This window comes from Cajanus cajan, chromosome 1, assembly GCF_000230855.2.
Source record: "Cajanus cajan strain Asha chromosome 1, NIPB_CcT2T_4, whole genome shotgun sequence".
Classification (NCBI taxonomy): domain Eukaryota; kingdom Viridiplantae; phylum Streptophyta; class Magnoliopsida; order Fabales; family Fabaceae; genus Cajanus; species Cajanus cajan.
In genome coordinates, this window is record NC_138517.1 from 24659391 (window position 1) to 24675842 (window position 16452).

At 36.6% G+C, this 16452-nt stretch overlaps 1 protein-coding gene across 2 annotated transcripts; it reads left to right on the forward strand.

The window, feature by feature from the left end:
• The first annotated feature begins 3644 nt into the window (after window positions 1-3644).
• On the forward strand, window positions 3645-5971 carry LOC109793158 (uncharacterized). Of its 2 annotated transcripts, XM_020352622.3 has the most exons (8): window positions 3645-3817; window positions 3940-4082; window positions 4410-4468; window positions 4709-4775; window positions 4889-4940; window positions 5045-5137; window positions 5269-5352; window positions 5475-5970. In XM_020352622.3, exons 3-8 carry the CDS (start codon window positions 4413-4415, stop codon window positions 5708-5710), a joined length of 588 nt encoding a protein of 195 aa, XP_020208211.2. In that variant the 5' UTR covers window positions 3645-3817; window positions 3940-4082; window positions 4410-4412; the 3' UTR covers window positions 5711-5970. The 2 variants fall into 2 exon arrangements, with proteins under 2 accessions (XP_020208211.2, XP_082933193.1); XM_083077067.1 differs by having other exon boundaries at window positions 3940-4468; window positions 5475-5971.
• The last annotated feature ends 10481 nt before the right edge of the window (window positions 5972-16452 follow it).

A 16452-nucleotide genomic window follows, 5' to 3' on the forward strand; every position in this document is an offset into this window, starting at 1 on the left:
ATTTTATATATTTCAAAAGTGTTAATTTAGTTATTTATTGAAAAATATAAAATAAATAATATATATATATTTCAAAAGTTGAAATGAAATAAGAGATCAAACATGTTTAATTCAAATCAAAACTCATCTATTTGTGAAATTAAATAGATATTCATACATCTCATGCAACAAAGAATACAACAGAACAATCAAAAAGTAAAATATAAACTTGTATAGTTTGTTTGTTTCTCTCATGGTTCTCTTAAGAACCCACAGAGCACTTTAATCCATACAATAAACATCTGACTCATATAATTGTCTCTTACAATTACAAATGCATTCCCTTAGGTTTCTCATAGGAACCATAGAGATATTAAAATTATACATTTATATTTAAATATAAGAAAAATAACAAAAGAAGCATGTATATCCAGAACGGCCCGTTCTGGAATCACATTTTAAGGTACAACAGCCATGTCTGGAACAAGTTTAATATTGATTAAAAGATAAATAAAAGTATACAAATTTTTAGACTTATAAATTTCACTTTATTATATAAATCAACAAGTTTAATATTTAAAAAGATAAATAAAAGTATATATAATTTCAATATATTATTGTAAATTTAATATCTATACTAATATATAAAGGGAATATAATTTTCAGTAACTACTTTGGTCTCCATTTTTTTTTGGACCATTATACCCTTTTATGTTAAAAAGTTAGAAAAAATTTTTTTAATCAAATTTAAGAATTTGAAACTAATAAATCATTTTTACAATAATTACTTTTACTTTTTATTTTTACATGAATTATTTTATCCTTTATTTATTTTTTAATAACTACTTTTTTATGAGTAATTTTTTATTTTTTTTCTTTTAATTTTTTTTAATACAATGCAGACACGAAGTGCCTTTTTCTTGCTAGTAATTATAATATTAATTATTTTATTATCTTTATATTTAATTTATTGTAAAATAATTAAATTATTTTATTATCTTTATATTTGATTACTTTGTACGTTTATTAATTTTTGTATGTGAGTAGAGTAAATTACATTATTTTTAAAAAAATATTGTGTTTTTTGTTATATATTTATGTTAAGATAATTCTATAAGATATAGTTTAGATATACTAGTTTATCCTCTCCTAATTTCTAGTTTAGTTTCCTTAGTACTTGAATCTGAATGATTTTCATGTTATTGAATTGATGGATACAATAAAATAAATAGACATAAAACATAATCAATCCCTAAAGTTTAGGAATTTAGATAAAACTGACTAAGGAAACTAAACAATAAATTAAGAGAGTATAAACTAGTATATCTAAACTATATCTTATAGAATTATCTTAACAATTTATATTTTTTATAATATAAATATATTTAAACAAAGAATTTAATTGTTTCGGTAATAAAAAATTCATACGTAAAAATTAAATTCAATATATAATTTAAATAAAATTAGGTATATACATACTAAATCAATTATTCATCTTTCGATATAATACTTGATTTCTTTTGGTTATGATATTTTAATATATTTTATTTAAAATATCAATTAACATATTTTATTATTATTATAATTTAATTTATTGTAAAATAATTAAAATATTTAATTTAACATCATTAAAAAAATAACCATTATAAAATTTATTTTTTTAGTTTAATTATTTATTATAATACTTTTTAGTTACTGTATTATCCAAAAAAATATTTTAATTAAAATATATTTTTGAATTTTAGTTAATTCATTATCATTCACTCACTTTATTAAAAAGTGATAAAATTTAATTAATTTAATAAAATAAAAACTTTAAAATAAAAATCTAAAATCTTTAACAATTTCTTAAATACAAATATTTAATTAATTAATTTAAATATATACTAAATGTAATATTAGAAAATTTATAAAGATTTTAGTTATAATTTTTATTATCTTTTGAATTAATATTGGATTTCTTTTGATTATGAAAGATAGTAAATAAATTTAAAATCTGAATGAGTTTGTTTGATAAAAATATTTAATTAATTTTAACCATTCTAACAGTCCCTCACCCGGCCACCACACCTCTTTTTGTGTTAAACCGTTCCAACAGTCTCTCCCCGGCCACCACACCTCCAGCTGTGTTAAATCATTTAGAGAGAATATTAATATGACAGGTATTACTCGATCTTCTGTTTTTGTTAGAAGATTTTATGTAGTTATTTAGAGAGAATATCATTTTTTTATATCCAAAGAAAAAGTGTTGTACATAAAACTTTAAAATTTTGTTAAAATTTCAAAATTGAACTATTATTATTGTTATTATAAATATATTATTATTTTAAATTTGAAATACTACGATTTTGCATTTAAATTAAATTATATTAATCATTATTTTCAAGTTTAAATTCAAAATATTATTTATATATTAATTTAATTAATAAAAATATAAGGTAGTAATTTTAAAAAAAATTGTATTTTAAAGATATTTATTTCATATTATTTATAGGAGTTAAAATGGTAGTTTTTTTTTAAAATAAAAAATATATTTTTAAAACGCACAGAGAGGAGAGGAACGGGTTTAAATCCTAAAGAGAGGCACCACTCTTTCTTGAAATTTTTTTAATCATTTTCCCTCTTTTACTTTTCCCGCTCCCTCTCCCTAAAAATATATTTTTGCATTTCCATTATCCCTCTCCCTCTCCCTCTCCGCCACTCAGTCTTCCCCAAAACCCGAACCCTAACCCCCTTCCTCTCCCGCTCCCTCTCCCTCTCAGCCACTGCTCCTCACTCCCTCTCAGCCCTCTCGTTCCTCCGCCAAATCTCCCTCGCGGCCTCCCCCTCCCTCCGCTGCCTCCTCCTCCCCGCCACCCCCTCCCTCTCCGCCCTCTCGTTCCTCCGCCGCATCTCCCTCGTGGCCTCCCCTTCCCTTCGCTGCCACCCCCCTCCCTCTTCGCCCTCTCGTTCCTCCGCCGCATCTCCCTCGCGGACTCCCCCTCCCTCCGCTGCCTCCTCCTCCCCGCCACCCCCTCCCTCCGCGCCCTCTCCACACGCGCCACCACCTCCTCCCTCAACGACCCCAACCCCAACTGGTCCAAAGACTCATCATCAACAATCACCCAAACTCCGTGCGGCGTGTGGCGAACATGGCTGGGCGACTCCACCAACGCGAACTTCGCCCCCTTCCTCTCTTCCCCCTTCGCCTGGGACTCCTTCATCAGCTCCACCACTCACATCCCTCTCCAATTCCGTGTCCGCGCCCTCCTCTTCGACAAAGCCTTCGCCTCTCTCTCCCTCAACCCTAACCCCTCCTTCCACCTCCTCAACCCTACCTACCTTCAATTGCACGCCGACGACGTCTACTTCACCCTCGACAACGCGCAACATGACTCTAAGGTCCTCCAAACAAAAACCCTACCTCTTCGCTTTCACTTTCGCTTTCGCCGTTAATTTGTTTCTTCCTATTTCACTTACATTCTTTTCTTTTTCTTCTAATTTCACGCAGAATCAATCCAAAGCCACCGAATCCAGGTACGTCGAATCTGAACTCCCTGAAACCTGGTACAATCAGGTTATTGATAAGCTTGGGCCGTGGGAAACTTGGAAGTGAGGGGAGTGGGAGAGTGGTTGGGCCTGAGCAAGCGGCGAAGCTGGCACAGAAGGCGGTGGCGCGAATCTTGTTGGGTGTGGGGTTTGAAGGTGCCATAGAAGCTTCTGTTGAGGACTTCTCTGAGGTGCTGAGAGAACGCATTTGTAAAATAGGAACGAATCTGAGAGTGCTTGCTGATAGTTATAAGAAACAGTGCTCGGCCATTGAGCTTCTCAAGATGTTGCTTAAGACAGTGGGGTTTAGGTGAGTTTAAATTCTTCTTGGTTAACTGTTTAGTTTGGTGAAAATAAATTTATGTTTATCTTAGTTCTCCAGATGGCTTTTCTTGGCACCATGTTTGATTTTATTTTTCATTATTGTGGCAGTGATTGTTTCTCTAATGCAAACGAGAATGAATTGAAGATGATCTGCGTCATTGTGGTATAGAAATAGTATACTTGATATCCAAAACAAACCTTCTATTGTGAAAGACCTTTGGGCTTGAAATGCGTACCAAGTCTAATAGAAGGTTTGTGTATGCACATCCTCTCAAACATTTTGTTGAAGTTGTAATTGATTAGAAGAATTAGGAACTACATTGTGGCTTACCTCAACCAGGCAAGAGCTGTTTTAAGATAGCATGCTCAACTGAAGCAACAAAGGGCTCTAATGCCACACAGGCACCCTTCACACGTGTGATGTGTATGATTCATGAATAGTATTAATCTGTCCTATAAAATGGATAACTAAATAATTTATGTCTGTCATTTATTATATGCCTTCTCACATGACATGATATTTGTTGATGGCATCTATAACCCACTGATTTAGCTTGTTGAAATAATTTATATTGCAGGCCATGAATTTTTTTGTTGGCTTATTGCTACTTTTGATGCCTGAAGAAAATGTCTTTTGGTATGTCCTTAGATAACTACATGAGTAGATTTCTAGAGTATATATATGCACAGAATGTGCACTTTTCAAAATAAATTATGAATATAGCATCATTATTATACTGGTGCGGTGTTTGATGAGCACTGTTGCACTGAAGGAATGCCTCACTGCTTGCTTTATGCTTATGCACCATCTTTAGCTGCTTTACATTACAAATGTGAACTAATTTTTTGTTTCATCATTAACTATGGTTTTCCCCAGGACCTTGATGGGCATTTTAGATGATTATTTTGATGGCTATTATTCAGAGGAAATGATAGAATCCCAGGTATTGTTTCTTTACTCTATATTCTTGATTAAATTAAACAATGTACATGAATAACTATTATAGACATTTTGACCTGTATTCATATTCATTCAAATACATTTTCATTGTATCAGGTGGATCAACTTGTTTTTGAGGAGCTGGTGAGGGAGAGGTTTCCCAAATTGGGTTTGTAAACTATTTTAATTCATTTTTGCCTTTGAACTCACCAAGTGAATTTTGTTTCTAATGTTCCATTTCTTGCTATATTCTTGTGTGTACTTCTTTTGCAGCCAATCATCTTGATTATCTGGGAGTGCAGGTAGCATGGGTTACTGGACCATGGTTCCTGTCCATTTTTGTGAACATGCTTCCTTGGGAAAGTGGTCAGGTTTAATGTTATATCTATTGAGTTGAATAGCTTAGACTTATTTCACAAAAGTGCCAATGTCAAATGTGCATCTGTACACTATTGTTGGAGCTTTCTTCTGATCTATTGTAATTATTTGGATTTCAGTTCTTCAAGTGTGGGATGTGCTCCTTTTTGAAGGAAACCGAGTCATGCTCTTTAGAACTGCAATTGCTTTAATGGAGCTATATGGTACTGGCTAAAACTATTTTTTGTTTCAAACTATATTTAGTAGTTCTTGAAAAAGTAAACTAGCAATGCTTTAGCCTTACATATCTTCACAGAACTTAATTTCACTTCACTGTGTCTTGTAGGTCCAGCATTGGTAACAACAAAGGATGCTGGAGATGCAGTTACTTTACTTCAGTCATTGGCTGGGTCCACATTTGATAGCAGTCAGCTTGTATTGACAGCTTGCATGGGTTACCAAAATATAAATGAAACTCGTTTGCTTCTCAGTCTCATCCAAGCTGCATACTTTGTAAACCTTTTATTATTTCAGTACATGTCATTTTTTGGTTTAAACTGTGCATTATATCATTATTTTTAACATTCATGCAGCACTATCTCTACATTTATTTTTTATTGTCTACTGCCTAGTAGAACATACATCCTCTTGCACCTTGCTCTAAATTTGAGGATTGTGTATTGTATAGATTTCAGATCAAATCAGTCTGAAATTTGGCCTGTTTCACTAAAATTTGTTCAACTTTTATTTCATTTTGATTCTCATTACCTATATAATTAGAATTTATTGATAAAAAAAAATACCCCATCCACCTGTTAGGATCAAATAGTCCCTGTTAGGATCAAACTGTGCATTAATTGTATGTTTGGTAGATAGGTATAAGGTCATCACTATATAAGCAATCTAGCTTAGTAAAATTAGGTTGCTTCATGTGTATTGTTTGAAGGGGTTTCTTTGCCTAAATGTGTGCCTTGTGGATTTTGATCTCTAAATGATGAAAAGTATCATGGCTATGGATATACTCCAATGAAGCTTTATTGTCATAGTTACACTGATAGAGGCCATTCATTATTTTTCATGTGTTGTCTTGCCGATTAAGCACATCATTAATCTTGGGAACTCTTCTTGATGCCTGTATTGTTCTTTTATCTTCATTTTAAATGATATCATGCATTTTCATAAAAAAGACTTGATATTTTTGTTTTGATTGAAATTTTTTCAATAATAGGCTCTGGTAATCGATTACAAGAAATTGGTAATCGATTACCAGAGAACCTTTTAATAAGTAAATTTCGAACATATGATGTCTGGTAATCGATTACATGTATAGGTAATCGATTACCAGACTCTTAAAAACAATGGTTTCCTCAGATTTAGGCATCAACAGTTAGTGAGGGATTCATCCCAGTTTGTGACGGATTTAATCCCTCACAAATTGCGAGGGATTTAATCCCTCGCAAATTGTGACGGATTCTACTTAATTAAAGTCATCACAGTTTGTGACGGATTTAATCCCTCACAAATTGCGAGGGATTTAATCCCTCGCAAATTGTGACGGATTCTACTTAATTAGAGTCATCACAGTTTGTGACGGATTTAATCCCTCACAAATTGCGAGGGATTTAATCCCTCACAAATTGCGACGGATTTTTATTAATTTCTAAACATTTATTGTTACAAATTAGTGACGGAAATTATATTGTTTGTGACGCCTTAATTCCGTCACTAATTGTGACGGAGAAAATAATCCGTCACTAAATATTTTGTGACGCCAAATTTTGTGACGGAATCATTTCCGTCACAAATTCCGTCACTAACTGATTTGTGATGGATTTTTTGAAGTTTAGTGACGGATTTTTTCCCTCTCTAATTTTAATTTTTCTAGTAGTGTTAGAGGAGATGAACTTACCTTCGCGCCTTTGATGAACAAGAGAGAAAATGGAGCCTACCCACACCAAGAGCAACACGGCCAAGGAAGCAAAGAAAGAGACTTAGGGTTTGAGAATGTTTGTGAGGGGTTGAGTAGTGGTAAAAGAAAAACAATAGGCATCTGGAGAGAGAGTGTGACAGCATTTAATGAAAAAGGAACTCCCAGGCTAAGCGTGGGACTGAGGCTTAGCGTGGGAGCTCCAGGAGCCAATTACTCTGCCACGTCCATGCTGAGCGTGGGTTTTAAGCTAAGCATGGGAGTTCCAGAGAGAACTCCCAGTTTCCAAGTTTAAGTTTTGAGGCTAAGCGTGGGACTGAGGCTTAGCCTGGCACCTCCAGAGAGCTATTTTTCTACCTCTGCACTGATATAGCTTAGCTTGGAACTTCATGCTAAGCGTGGATTTCAATTTTTCTGCAAATTTTCAAATTTTTCAAGCATAGCTCAACATGAAGTTCCTCAAGCCCTCACAATCACAATGCTTTCTCGACTAAGAAGCAAACACAATGATAAACCATGTACCTACACCTAAAACACACTAACACAAAATAACTGAATTTAAAGGCATGCTAACTTGTTTTGGGATTAAGAATGATGGGTTGCCTCCCATAAAGCGCTCGTTTTCTGTCACTAGCTTGACAAACCAAAGCTTCAGGGGTTCTCCGATGCAACGGTGGAATAAGCTCGCTCAATTTCACCGCCCAAGTAGAGTTTAAGTCTTTGGCCATTTACCACCCAGCTCTCCTTGGAGGAAACATCCTCTACTTGTATTGCTCCATGAGGCTTAACTTGCTTAACTCTAAATGGCCCTGACCACTTTGACTTCAGCTTCCCTGGAAAGAGTCTCAACCGGGAGTTGTAAAGGAGCACAAGTTGTCCCGAATGAAATTCTCTCTTTAGAATCTTCCGATCATGATACAACTTTTTCCTTTCCTTGTAGTGCTTAGCTGACTCGTAAGCATTGAGGCGCAATTCTTCTAATTCATTCAGTTGTAATTGTCTTTTCTCAACTGATTGGGTTGGATCAAAATTCAAGAACCTGATAGCCCAGTATGCCTTATGTTCCATCTCAACCGGCAAGTGACATGCTTTACCATAAACCATCTGAAATGGTGACAGTCCAAGAGGTGTCTTATAGGCAGTGCGATAGGCCCAAAGTGCATCATCCAACTTGAGAGCCCAATCTTTCCTGCTTACATTCACTGTCTTTTCAAGGATACACTTGATTTCCCGATTTGAGACCTCTGCTTGCCCATTTGTTTGCGGGTGATAAGGAGAAGCCACCTTGTGTCGCACATCATAGTGTTCCAACACCTTCTTTAACTGAGAGTTGCAGAAGTGAGTTCCCCCATCACTGACCAAAACTCTTGGAAGACCAAACCTGGAGAAGATGTTTTTCTTGAGAAACTTGATCACTGTCTTAGCATCATTCTTTTGTGCAGCCACAGCCTCGACCCATTTGGAAACATAGTCCACAGCCACTAATATGTACTCATTTGAGTAAGAGGAAGGTAAGGGCCCCATGAAATCGATCCCCCAACAATCACAGACCTCTACTTCAAGCATGTTTTGCAATGGTAGCTCATGGCATTTGGAAATATTTCCAATTCTCTAACATCTATCACAGCTCTTTGCATGATCATAGGCATCCTTAAACAATGTTGGCCAAAAGAACCCCGATTGTAGGACTTTGGCTGCAGTTTGTTCACCATTGAAATGACCTCCATAGGGGGAATTATGGCAGTGCCACAATATGTTCTTGGCTTCATCTTGAGCTACACACCTCCTTAGTAGATTATCAGCCCCTACCTTGAAGAGATAAGGGTCATCCCAAACATAGTAATTGGCATCACGGAAAAAAAATTTCTTTTGCTGCCAAGTAGTCTTCCGGAATGATACCAATTGCTTTAAAGTTCGCCATGTCAGCAAACCACGGACGTTCTTGCACTAACAACAAAGCTTCATCCAGAAACTCATCCTTGATTTCACCCTCCTTGCAAGTAACTTCTTCATTGACTAATCTTGAGAGGTGATCAGCCACTAAATTCTCAGAACCTTTCTTATCCTTTATCTCCAAGTTTAATTCTTGTAGTAGCAAGAGCCAACGGATTAGTCGAGGTTTTGATTCAGCTTTGGTGAGCAGGTATTTAATGGCTACGTGGTCGATGTAAATGATGACCTTGGATCCAATAAGATAAGCTCGAAATTTCTCCAAGGCATACACAATGGCTAGCAGCTCTTTCTCTGTGGTTGCATAGTTCAACTATGCTTCGGTCAACACTTTACTGGCATAATAAATAGAGTGAAACACTTTATTCCTCTGCTGACCCAAGACAGCTCCAACAGCATAGTCGTTGGCATCACACATCAACTCAAAGCTCTCACTCCAATCCGGAGCAACAATCACAGGAGTTGTGGTGAGTTTGTTCTTCAAGGTCAAAAATGCTTTCATGCACTCTTCATCAAAGAGAAAGGGTTGTTCCTTGTTCAATAAGGTGCACAAAGGTTTGGCGATCTTAGAAAAGTCCTTGATGAACCTCCTGTAAAAACCGGCGTGCCCAAGGAAGCTACGAACACCCTTAACATTAATTGGGGGAGGCAATTTCTCAATCACATCAACCTTGGCCTTGTCCACTTCTATTCCTCTAGCTGAAATTTGATGGCCAAGAACAATGCCTTCTTGAACCATAAAGTGGCATTTCTCCCAATTCAAAACTAAGTTAGTATCAATGCACCTCTTCAAAACTAGCTCAAGATTCTCCAGGCACACATCATATGAAGACCCAAAAACAGAGAAGTCATCCATGAAGACTTCAATACATTTCTCCACCAAATCAGCAAAAATTGCCAGCATGCATCTCTGGAAGGTAGCTGGTGCATTGCAAAGACCAAAGGGCATTCTTCTGTAAGCAAACACCCCGAATGGGCATGTGAAGGCAGTTTTTTCTTGATCCTCGGGATTAACCGCAATTTGGTTGTACCCTGAGTACCCATCTAAGAAACAGTAGTACGCTTGACCAACTAGTCGCTCCAACATCTGATCCATAAAAGGAAGAGGAAAGTGGTCTTTCCTAGTGGCTTGATTTAACTTCCGGTAGTCTATGCACATTCTCCAGCATGTTACTGTTCTTGTTGGGATTAACTCATTCTTCTCATTGGTGATCACAGTCATTCCTCCTTTCTTTGGCACGACTTGTACGGGGCTCACCCACTCACTGTCTGAAATTGGATATATCATCCCAGCTTCCAAGAGCTTTAGAACCTCTTTTCTCACCTCCTCCTTCATAATGGGATTTAGTCTTCTTTGAGGCTGAGCTACTGGCCTATAATCACTCTCCATGTTTATTCTATGCATGCAGTAAGCTAGACTGATGCCTTTAAGGTCAGAAATGGACCACCCTATAGCTTCCTTATGCATCTGCAAGACATTAATCAATTTTTCTTCTTCCAGTTGAGACAGGGAGTTACTAATGATGATTGGTTTTTCACCATTTGGCTCCAAAAAGACATATTTGAGGTGAATTGGAAGTATCTTCAACTCAGGCTTAGTGCTCACTAGTGTGTTGTCACCTTTTAACTCCTCGTGGTTGGCATCACTAGGTGGAATCTCCTTGAAAGTATTTAGGTGCTTCAAGCATTCAGACATTTCAATCACATCCTCCTCATCGAGTTCATCCATAGTATCAGTTAACACACATTCAAGAGAAGATGATTTTTTTAGCTTTTGTGTAGCCTCAAGCACTACCTCATCCAGCACATCCATTCGGAAACAAACACCTTTATCATTCGGATGGGTCATAGCTTCAAATACATTAAAAGTGATCACCTCATCATGGACCCTCAATTTAAATTCACCATACTCTACATCAATGATTGCTCGTGCAGTCTTCATAAATGGCCTCCCCAAGATAATAGGAATAGCAGAGTCTTCTTCCATATCCATAACCACAAAATCAGCTGGAAAGATGAATTTGTCAACTTTAACAAGCATGTTTTCAATCACACCATAGGGATACTTGATAGACCGGTCAGCTAGTTGCAAAGTCATGCAGGTCGATTTTACTACCACTTGGCCAACTCTATCTAACATAGACAAGGGCATGAGGTTAATGCTTGCACCCAAGTCTAGCAGTGCTCTTCCAACTGATAGGTCCCCAATAGTGATTGGAATTGTAAAGCTTCCAGGGTCCTTGAACTTAGGAGGTAAGTTCTTTTGAATTATGGCACTACACCGCGCTTCCAACTCAATAGTCTCCTTCTCAATGAACTTTCTCTTCTTTGTCAAGAGGTCTTTCATGAATTTTGCATAAGTGGGCATCTGCTCCAATGCCTCTAAGAAAGGAATGTTGATTTCAAGCTTCTTAAAAAGCTCCATGAAGCGTGCAAATTGCCTCTCTTTATCCTTCTTGCTTGGGGCTGGAGGATATGGTATATCCTTGGTACTAGACACCTTGGATTTCATCTTCAATTCTCTTGCTAGCTGGCTCTTTAATTTTTTAACAGCAACTTCCTCAGCCAACTCTTCTCCCTCTATGACATTCTCTTTTGCATTTTCTATTTTTTTATTTTTTTCATTATTTTTTTCACCTCCCTCTCTCTCTTCAACCTTGTTTTCTTGTTGCTCTTCCTCATCCTCCAACACACCCACTCTCTTACCACCTCTTGTTGTAATTGCACTACAATTCTCCTTTGGATTAGTATGAGTATTGGCTGAAAAATTTCCACCAGAATTTTCAGCCAATTGTTTGGCCAGCTGCCCCACTTGAATCTCCAAATTCTTTATAGATGCTTCAGTACTCTTGTGGTTAGAGATTGAGACCTGCATGAACTGGTTCACTATTTCTTCTAATTTAGACTGTCTATCATACAAGTTGGGCCTTTGCATAGGAGGTGTACTAGATTGAGCAATATCATTCTGGTTCCACCCTGTGCTAGGGTGTGATTGCCAATTCTTCCCATAATTACCACCATAGTTTCCTCCTTGTCGAGCTTGATTCCCCATGTAATTCACCTCTTCTCCATGAGATGGGAAAGTATCAATGCACTGCCCGTGAGGATGATTCAACCCACAAAGATCACAACTTAGAAGTTGATGTTGAGTGGATTGTAGTTGTTATGGAATTCGAGCAAGTTGCTTGGTAAGAGCCTCAATTTGCTGGGATAAGAGCTTATTTTGAGCTAATAAAGCATCTTGAGATCCCAACTCTAGAATTCCTCTTTTCTGTCTTGACTCCCTTTCAGTAGGTAAATCATAATCATTTGCTGCCATAGCATCAATCAACTCTATAGTCTCCTCCGGTATTTTAAAACGCATACTACCTCCAACCGAGGCATCCAATAGAATTTTCACCCGTGGCTGCAATCCACCCAGAAAAATATTAACCTGAGTAAGGTCATCAAATCCATGACTTGGACATCTTCTCAACAAGGATTTGTAACTCTCCCAAGCCTCGGGAAGAAGTTCATCTTGCTTCTGAGAGAATGTGACAATCTCACTCTTCGCTTGATTGATCTTAGCAATAGGGAAGAATCTTGCCAAGAACTTTGTCTCTATGTCAGACCACCTGGTTAAGCTTTGATGTGGTAGAGCATTAAGCCACATCTTAGCTTTACCAAGTAGTGAGAAAGGAAACAACTTCATCTGAATCTCCTCTTCAGGAACTTGATGCATCTTCACTGTGCCACAAAGCTCAATAAAAGTATGAAGATGCAGATATGGGTCCTCATGATCAAGACCCGTAAATTGATTGTTCTGAATCAGATTCAATAGTGCTGGCTTCATCTCAAAATTAGTGGCAGCAATTGCAGGAGTGGCAATGCTAGAGAAATGAGTAGTACCAGTAGCAACTGGATGATCACCAAGAGTAATTCTTTGTCTTTCCTCTGCCATTTCTGCTTCCTCTAAGATTTCAGATAGAGAATGATTGAGAGAGGACGAAATAGCCTCTCTATGTTGTGCTTGCTTGGCTAGTAACCTTTGCTTCCTTATTGATCCCCTGTTCCTCCTAGCTGTTTTCTCAATTTCCAGGTCGTAAGCTAAATCACTAGCAAGAACAGTACCTCGCATAAAGCAGAATCACAAAGCTACAACAAACGGTCAGCAACACAGATACAATGAATTAAAAGAAAAGGAATATAGTAATTTCAAAATGTAAAAGAATAAATGAATCAAAGCCTAGATTAGTAATCCAAGTGACTTTGCCTAAGTATTGAGACGCAAGTCCCCGGCAACGGCGCCAGAAACTTGTTATCTCATTTGGCAAGTGAAAAGCAATAAGAGTTTGATTTGCTGCAATAAATAATATAAACAAGCAATAACAATTCTTTTTGGAATTTTGGTAAACACTTAGAGTGCAAAACTTGATTCTAATGCAATATTTATAAACTGTTGGGGTTTGACTTCACTAAACCTTCCTCTCATGTTTATCACTAAGTAGTGATGGCATCCTTACTTGCATGAACTTGAGATGATGAGCAAGGAGGAGGACATCTTCTCCAAGGATCAAGTTCTTCAAAGGTGGACCAAGGTTTTAGGGTGGATGACGATGAAATGGACGAAAATGAAGGTTGGGTAGAAGGTGTTTGAGGAAATGCTTGAGAATGGTACTCTAGGGTTGGCTCACTTCATGATGATGAAGGCCACTTCTAGGGTTGTTTCTCTCAAGGTGGAGATGGTAGGGTTTGGCCGAAAATAGCCAAGGGTGACTAAGGAAAGATATAAAGGCACTAAAGGCTCTCTTTATATTCAATATCCAAAGTGTTTACAAGGTGTGGGGTGTTGGGTATTTATAGGAGGGGAGGCATCTAGGGTTGCATTTGGAGTAGGCAAATGCATTCCAAATGAAATGCAAATGAACCCTAGATGCAACTTGGTGGCCAAGGATGGAATCTTTGGGTTTAGATTGACTATATCTAGGTGCATGATAAGACCATGCAACCTTTGCCCTCCACTTGGGCCTAAGCCTTTCTAACACAAAAAATAGATCCAATGAACACCAAAAAAATGTGTCACCCTTCTAGTTAACACCCTAGCCAAAAATTAAAAACCCTAATCATCTAGAGCACCCCATAATACAAGGGTAAAAGGGAAATACAAGGGAAAATAAATTCTAAGTCCTAAACACCCCAAAATACAAGGGTAAAATTGGAAATACAAGTAAAATAAATTCTATGATTAAAAAGAACTTAGGAGCTAAGGTCCAAAAGTGGCCTCACTAACCCATTCCTCTTGCCTCCTTTAATATATCACCTCTTGGTCTTCTCGGCCTTAGTGTTATTCCATCATTCCCTCCCTCTTGAAAAGGATTTGACCTCAAATCAAGAGGTTCCTCATGGTGGGCATTATGACCAACAAAAACATAAAAATAAGCATTAGAGGTAATAGTATATGATAGAAATGGAAAGTGTATCCTAAGAGGAGTTCTACTAAAAATGCTAAAAAGATTGTCTAAATTAAAAGGACTAGACTTTCTAATGTTAAGGATAGGATCCTCCCCATGGTGAAGTCTAGGTGTATAACTAAAACCTAAAAAGGTAAAAAGACTAAAACTATAGCACACTAATGTATTAGTCCTAAAAACTAAAATATCTTGTTGGAAGTGCCCAATGTAATGACCTAGGTATGTATTGGAAAATAAAGAAAACTTAACTAAAAAATTACCTAAACAACTTTGTATTGCATAATTTGTTAGATACATATGAGAAAAAAGGTGTTAAGAGGAGTCTAGGAAACTCATATAATCTAAGTTTGTCTTGTAGGAAAGTATTCAAGTTAAGTTCAAATAAGTTTGAACTTCCTTCAAGATCAAAAATAGAAGATACAACACCATGAGATGTATCCAACAAACCATACAAACCAAAAGTTGGGTGCTTTATGAAGAAAACTAAAGTAGAAAGAGTCTTAAAGAAAGAAGGCTTATCTTCCTTGGGCACCACCAAGGAAATAGCACAAGAAGTGGACTAAGTGAAGTCCACTTCTTCTTCACTAAATCTTGAAGTTGAGATTCTTTTTCTTTAAAAAGGATTTGTTTTTGAATTTCCACTTCATGACTAGTGGCAACGTGAGAGAAAGAGTTAAGGTCTTGATGAATGAAGAAAGTCTTTTTAAAATCATTTTCAATGGGAAAGTGACTCTCTTCAAGCATAAGCCCTTTGGAAGAAACATTATCCTCCTTACTCTTCTCTAAGAGTGTTGGTTGTTGTTTTTCATTTTCTAGCCACTCTTTAACCTTCTCTATACTTTTCTTTATTTTTTCTTTCTTTTCTATTTTCTTTTCTTTTTCTTTCCTTCTAAGTTCCTCCTCTCTTGTTGTATTTTCTTGCTCATGCATACTCCTAGGAACTCTAACTTCTTTGCCTTTTTGAGATCTAGTTGGAACAATCCTAGGTTGGGATCCACTAGTTTCTCTCCTCTCAACTAATTTTGCAAGTAGTTGTTTTATTTCCTCATTATTTTTTTCAAAATCTTTTTCTTTTCTTCTCAATTCTTCCTCTCTTTTTATATTTTCCGCTTCTTTTTTTCTTAGGTACTCTTTGAGTTGCCTAATTTCTTCCCTAACACTAGACCTAGTACTACAAGAGTTATGACCATGGACACTAGAATGATCACTCATCTTTGATCCAAAAAGGTTTTCACAAAGTGTTTTCAAAAAGGTTTTAAAAAGTTTTCACAAAGAGTGAGTGATAAAAGGGTTTTCACAAAAAAGGATTTTCAAGGTGCAAGATAGGTATGAAAAGGCCTAAGTGTACAAAGTGAACTATCAAGGGAGGTGGACTACTAAAAATCACTTAAAAACCAAACCTTTTCAAGTAAAAATCACTAAGCCTTTTCACACTTTTCTCACAAAAACAATTTTCACAATACTAAGGTGTGTGATGTGCACGCCCCCCTCGTAGGCAAATGAAGCCTTCTAAACGAAACAAATAAACAATGTAAAGTCCTAGGCAAATATACTACCAAAGCTTTAAAGCATGCAAAGGAAAGCACTTAAAGCATATGCTAGTCGGTTTCCTAGGTGAAGGTTTTCAAATCACCTTCAAACTATACGAAACTACCACCAAATTGAAAAGGTTTAAAAATGGCCAATTACAAACCAAAAATGAATGAAACCAAGGCCAAAAACACAAGAGGCCGAAATTTAACAAGAAAGAAATAAGTAGAAGAAAAAAAAAAAGGAAGTCTCCAAGTCTTAAATTCTCCACCCCTTCACAATGAACACCCAATGTTAGTCTTGAAATGGTGTTTGCACCCTTTGAATTGGTGTGATCCTCCAAAGTTCCTTGAACTCCAATCGGACAACCCCTCCACTCAATCCACCAAGAAAGTGTGTAGTGTTTTAGAAGTTTTCCCCACCTAGATCAAGAAGAAAACACAACCCAAGAGTACAAGAGGCCAAGA

What these genes read in the sequence shown, in the direction of transcription:
- LOC109793158 (XM_083077067.1), top strand. Translation starts at nt 4,413, where the DNA reads ATGAATTTTTTTGTTGGCTTATTGCTACTTTTGATGCCTGAAGAAAAT. An exon ending in CCTGAAGAAAATGTCTTTTG is followed by an intron (nt 4,469 to 4,708) that starts GTATGTCCTTAG and finishes GGTTTTCCCCAG; the next exon opens with GACCTTGATGGGCATTTTAG. An exon ending in CATGCTTCCTTGGGAAAGTG is followed by an intron (nt 5,138 to 5,268) that starts GTCAGGTTTAAT and finishes TTTGGATTTCAG; the next exon opens with TTCTTCAAGTGTGGGATGTG.